This window comes from Heterodontus francisci, chromosome 16 (assembly GCF_036365525.1).
Source record: "Heterodontus francisci isolate sHetFra1 chromosome 16, sHetFra1.hap1, whole genome shotgun sequence".
Classification (NCBI taxonomy): domain Eukaryota; kingdom Metazoa; phylum Chordata; class Chondrichthyes; order Heterodontiformes; family Heterodontidae; genus Heterodontus; species Heterodontus francisci.
The window spans coordinates 27,634,224-27,640,223 of NC_090386.1; the positions used below are offsets into that span (position 1 = coordinate 27,634,224).

General features: G+C 51.7%; 1 protein-coding gene across 1 annotated transcript in view; it reads right to left on the reverse strand.

The window, feature by feature from the left end:
• Positions 1 to 5,772, reverse strand: part of vapb (VAMP (vesicle-associated membrane protein)-associated protein B and C) — a 114,143-nt gene extending 108,371 nt beyond the window's left edge. The window contains exon 1 of the mRNA XM_068048054.1: positions 5,638 to 5,772. Coding sequence (XP_067904155.1) covers positions 5,638 to 5,695 — 58 coding nt within the window. The 5' untranslated portion in view covers positions 5,696 to 5,772. The remainder of the gene's footprint in view (positions 1 to 5,637) is intronic.
• Positions 5,773 to 6,000: the final 228 nt, after the last annotated feature.

Consider the following 6,000-nt stretch of genomic DNA (forward strand, 5'->3'; position numbering starts at 1 on the left):
ATAGCTCAGATGCCAAGTCAACCCATTGTAATACATCAGGCAGTTAAAGACATTTAAGATTCTAACCATTTGCCTCTGTTGGGAGCTTAGGTTCAGAACAATCCACTATTCCAAGTGGAGTAGGGAAGTTAGTTCAGAAGTTCAAAGCCTAAGAGGCTCTCTGTGTGTTGGATAATGTAGAGTGAGCTCAGGGAGGGATCCATAACCTCAACAGCCCCATTTCCCCACTTGGAATATATGCAGGACCTAAGGGAGAGGTCCATCATATAAAAAGTCTCGATCTCCCAGATAGAAGATGAACAGTGAACTTAGAGAGGGGTCCAAAGCCTTTGAAGCCTTCTCTCCTGCTTAAAACATGGAGAGAGAGATCAAGGAGGAGTCCACAGCCCAGAGCCCTTCTCCTGCTTGGAAGAAGATGCACATTGAGGAATTTGATGAATAGGAAATTGTAAGAAATCTAGAGACAGCTGAACAATAACAAGCAGCTATGAGAGAAAAACAAAAATGCTTTAAAAAATAACCTGCTGCACTGACTCACTGAAACCAGGCTGACATTTTTCCTTTTCAACATCACAACACCAGTAGCAGCAATGATTGTGATAGTTAAATTACAATAGTTTTAAAAAAATGCTTGGATAAAAGATTGTGATAAAAACCAGGAAAACCAAATTAAAACATAGATCCCATAATATTAAATTAACATCCCTTGAAACTTGAATAATCCTTTGAAATTAAAATGTGGATCAAGTGAAGTTAACTCAATATATAAGCAGTATTGCACAATATGTCTGATAGAACACCTTTAATACAATAACCCCATCACACGGTATAAATCCTCAACATACTCAGCCACAGCTATTTGCAGTGAATGGGAACCATATATCAACACCTAGAAACCTTTCAGGGATCACTTAAAAGAATTTTGTTTGGTTAAATTGCTCTGCTTATGAACCTTCAGTGTGGCATACTATGCCTTTTAAATCTTCTGCTTTACAATTTGGAATGAATAACCAAGCTAAGCGAGTACAATTCGGACAGTGAGCTCATTGTTAAACTCAAGATGTTCATTGGCACGATGCCACAGTGATGGTGGTGTTCCAGTGTGGTAGGATGAGCAGAGGCCTCCCACTCACAAGAGAAACCTCAGCCAGGTCAGCACAGATACGTAGCAAGCAATGGCACCGGCTGCCATGCTGATGCCAATCATTAAGCACAGAGGAAAGTCAGCATGAGCTTGCAATAGTCCTTGCTACAGAGAGAGCGGGTTGGGGAGAGGAACAACAACCCAAAGAGCCAAGCAATCTGAAGACAAAAGTGATGAAAATTAATTGCAAAAAAATCAATTACAAGTTAAAGTCCCTCAATATAGAGTGGAAACTCTCGTCATTTGAAGGTGCTTATTCTAATAGACCCTGGTCCTGCTGGAATTAGTCAGCAGAGGAGACTGAACTTGTACACCAATACAACAGGGTCCTACCAGACTGCAATAAAGTCCATGACGACGTCCAAGCTCATGCCAATTCTAGCTGCCTCAATGAGGTGACAAACTGAACCTAAGCCCTGCTGCTAGCATGAGCTGTTTAAGCGCTGTCTTGCAGATGAACTCAGTTGGTGAGAGAGGGTTAACAGTTTTAACAAATGTGCTTAACATACAATTTCAGGATTCCAAATGCAGTTTCCAGCTCGGAGAATATCTTGGCTTGGAGGAGTCCTTTCAATAAAGCTGCCATGTATTGGAAGCAGACTCTCTCTCTCATTGTTCAGCAGCACTTAACCCACATCATGAGATAGAGTTCAAACTAGGATCAGGTGCACCACCCAGAGTGACACCAAGACAAGCAGAGCAAAAGGCCCACAATCAGTCCCTAGTCTGTTGAGTGAGATGCTCTCAGCTGGGGGCAGTGACTGGAATGCTACAACTGGCTTCAGCATGCTTTGGGTAAGGGAGGAAAGAAACAACTCATCTTCCCCACTTCCTACATAGTGGAAAGGTGTCAGCAGCTAGGTGAGAACAGGATAACAATCAGGCCTAACTTTGATGCCTTCCTAATAATTCATAGCTTGTTGAGCACAACATTTAATCATACAATGTGGTTCTTTGAGCCTCCGACATACAGACCAAAATTATAAGTGCTTTGAGGCCAGAGTTTAGCAATGGCATCGCTAGACTCGCTAGTTCGTCCCAGTTGTCCCAGACTTATTTAGCGCGTTGGCAGCTATAGGGGAAAACATTTACGCCATGACAGTTTAATATTGTGGGACATATCTTTCCTGTAATACTCCTAACAACCCCACCACTACTGACAACCCAAGTGCTGTACTATTTAAAATGCTCTTTTCAGACACAATCCAAGTTTGGAAGGAAAATGCTTGGAGCACAACTGGGTATTTTTTTTTATTTCCAGTGGACATTACGTGAGAGTTTCACAAACCTGTCATAACCCTGCACTGAAATATTAGCAGCAATGAAGGAGCCATCTGTCAAGGGAAAGTTACCCCAGTGAAATGGAGAAAAATCATGAAGAATCCAATAGCAGTTAACTGCTGTTCATGTGCGTTCCCATACCAGCGTAAAGCTGCAAGCGAATGCAAGGGGAGTTTAAGATCCACGACTGCCAATATTTCTCGTCAATTTATGCAAAGTTTTCTCTGAAGTTGTGCTTTCTCACTAAGACAGTCGAAACCCAATTCATCTGCTGCTGTGTGCCAGCAGTACAGAGCTATAACGACTCTGGCTACAACCCTAACCCGGACTAGTTACAACTGGCACCGTGAAGCACGCCAACTCCTCAGCATTCCACAAACTTAAAAGGCGCCATTTAATAAAGCTACTCTTTATAAAATTCTTAAAGTGAAAATTTAAAAATTACCTTACAAATTGTCAACAAAACCATGCTCAACTCACTCGGTTACTAAGGCTCAGATGCCACACCTTGATAAATCACTAACCCAAACTATGCGCAGCACATTAAATAAACCAATGAACATCATGACAATAGAGCTTTGTCTTCAACAAAAACTGTACATTAAAAAAGGAGCAGCACAGTGGCGAGCACCGCAGCCTCACAGCTCCAGGGACCCGGGTTCAATTCTGGGTACTGTCTGTGTGGAGTTTGCAAGTTCTCCCTGTGTCTGCGTGGGTTTCCTCTGGGTGCTCCGGTTTCCTCCCACCGCCAAAGACTTGCAGGTGATAGGTAAATTGGCTGTTATAAATTGCCCCTAGTGTAGGTAGGTGGTAGGGCATATGGGATTACTGTAGGGTTAGTATAAAGTGGGTGGTTGTTGGTCGGCACAGACTCGGTGGGCCGAAGGGCCTGTTTCAGTGCTGTATCTCTAAATAAAAATAAATAAATAAATAAAAAAGCTAACATCTGTTGGTGGACCAAGGACATTGGTCAGCCGCTGATGCCTCCCTTCAAGCCCTGAATCACAAATTACTGGGTGTCTGGAGGAGCTATGACAGATTGTACTCCAATTTTCCTCACCAAAACCTGTACTTGAAAGGTGTCTTACACATCAACTGTAGTGTTGCAGTGAAGCAGTTTGTGTTTCACTGTGACATTAACATTGGTGTGTACACACTGATGGCTGCTCTGACTACTCATCCAATAGCGATTCTGAAGTGACCCCCCCCCCCCGACTCCCGCACCCCAACGTCAGGCAACAGATCCATCAGCAGAGTGTAAGTAAATTTGGCTCTCAGCACACCACAACCAAAGAGCTCCCCATTTCAGCCAGCGGTTCAGCTGGAATTTCCTCAGGCATTGTCCCGTCCAGCCACCGGAACGTTGGCAGGTGATCAACGGAAACACCAAAATGGGCTTCTGCTGGTTATGGCATCTGATCAGAGGCAGCACCAAGGACAAGCCCACCACAGTGGTCTGGGGTCACAAGACATTTTCTCGCTCCCACACAATAGACAGGTGGCCTTTTGTTAAGCTTCGCTTTCCCACAATTATCTCAGTTGGCTACGTGCAATGCAAGTGCATAAAATAGGAACATCTCTGGTTCGCAAGCAACTGCTCATGGCCAATTCCCTGACAACCTTTTTTAAGTATATTTTGCTGATACATCTCTGTCACAATGAGAGAATTGTCTGTGTTGAGCAACGTCTCACACCTCCTTACTATACATGGTGACCTGATACACATTTACAAGGCATTAACATTTGGAAAGGGCTCTTGAAATTTATACAACAGATTAATCTCCAAAGTTTGGGATCAGTGATGATGAATAGAGGGGAGATGATGAATAGGGGTCAGGGGGAGAGGGGAGAGGGGAGGGGTGGGGGGGGCAGGGGAGGCAGGGGAGGCAGGGGAGGGAGGGGGGCAGGGGGAGGCAGGGGAGGGAGGGGGGCAGGGGGGGGCAGGGGAGGGAGGGGGGCAGGGGAGGGAGGGGGGCAGGGGGGGGCAGGGGAGGGAGGGGGGCGGGGGGGCAGGGGAGGGAGGGGGGCGGGGGGGGCAGGGGAGGGAGGGGGGCGGGGAGGGAGGGGGGCGGGGAGGGAGGGGGGCGGGGGGGGCAGGGGAGGGAGGGGGGCGGGGGGGGCAGGGGAGGGAGGGGGGCGGGGGGGGCAGGGGAGGGAGGGGAGGGAGGGGGGCAGGGGAGGGAGGGGGGCGGGGGAGGGAGGGGAGGGAGGGGGCGGGGGGGAGTAAGGGAGGGGGGCGGGGGGGAGTAAGGGGGGGGGAGTAAGGGAGGGGGGCAGGGGGGAGGGGATGGGGGGGAGGGGATGGGGGGGAGGGGATGGGGGGGTGGGGGGGTGGGATGAGGGGATAGGGGGGGTGGGATGGGGGGAGGGGGAGCCAGGGGCAGGGGAGGGAGGGGGGGCAGGGGAGGGAGTAGGGGAGGGGGGATGGGGGGAGGGAGTAGGGGAGGGGGGATGGGGGGAGGGGATAGGGGGGGGATGGGGGGAGGGGATAGGGGGGGGATGGGGGGAGGGGATAGGGGGGGGATGGGGGGAGGGGATAGGGGGGGGATGGGGGGAGGGGATAGGGGGGGGATGGGGGGAGGGGATAGGGGGGGGAGGGGATAGGGGGGGGAGGGGATAGGGGGGGGGAGGGGATAGGGGGGGGGAGGGGATAGGGGGGGGGAGAGGGGATAGGGGGGGGGGAGAGGGGATAGGGGGGGGGAGAGGGGAGCGGGGTCACGGGGGGGGGGGGAGAGGGGATAGGGGGGGGGAGAGGGGAGCGGGGTCACGGGGGAGGGGGGGCAATGGGGGAGGAGTCAGGAGGGGAGGAGGCACGGGGGTGGGGGCTGGGGGCACGGGGGCGATGTTCGGTGTATGTGGAGCCGAGGCCCGGTGCACCTGAGCCGGGATGGTGCCCTCTGCAAACCGGCTCGCCGGCTCTTCCAGAGGCTGCACTGGCTGCAGCGCTGGGGCCTCACTCTCGGTTCCAATCACTACACCGAATCCATTCTCGATCCCCAGCCTCAGTCGCCGCAACGCCCGCGATTCCAGTCAGGAGAGGCCGGGAACGTCCCGGTCCCCTTCCCACTCCATCGAGGCCGAGCTGAGGCTCTCCGGCTGCGGCCTGAACCCTCTGACTAAACCCCTGCTTGATTTTGAAGGGTGTCCGAACATAGGTGGCTACACACTCAGGTTAGTGCTGAGGGTCCCAATGCCGCTGTCCCGCCGCTCACCTTTAAATTTCAGCTCGTTGGGCGGCTCGAGGACGAGAATCTGCTCGGTGCGGGCCATGGCGGAGAGAGCGGGGCCGGAGAGACCGAGATAGAGCGGACAGAGCGTCGCCTGACGTCAGCAGCAGCACACCACCGCCCCCTGCGGCATCGGCCCGCACTGCAGTGCCTCAACCCGGAGCGCAACCCAGTGTCACAGCACTGGGGCACACGACAACATTAGGGGTACAGTACAGTCACAGCGCTGGGACACACGACAACATTAGGGGTACAGTACAGTCACAGCACTGGGACACACGACAACATTAGGGGTACAGTACAGTCACAGCGCTGGGACACACGACAACATTAGGGGTACAGTACAGT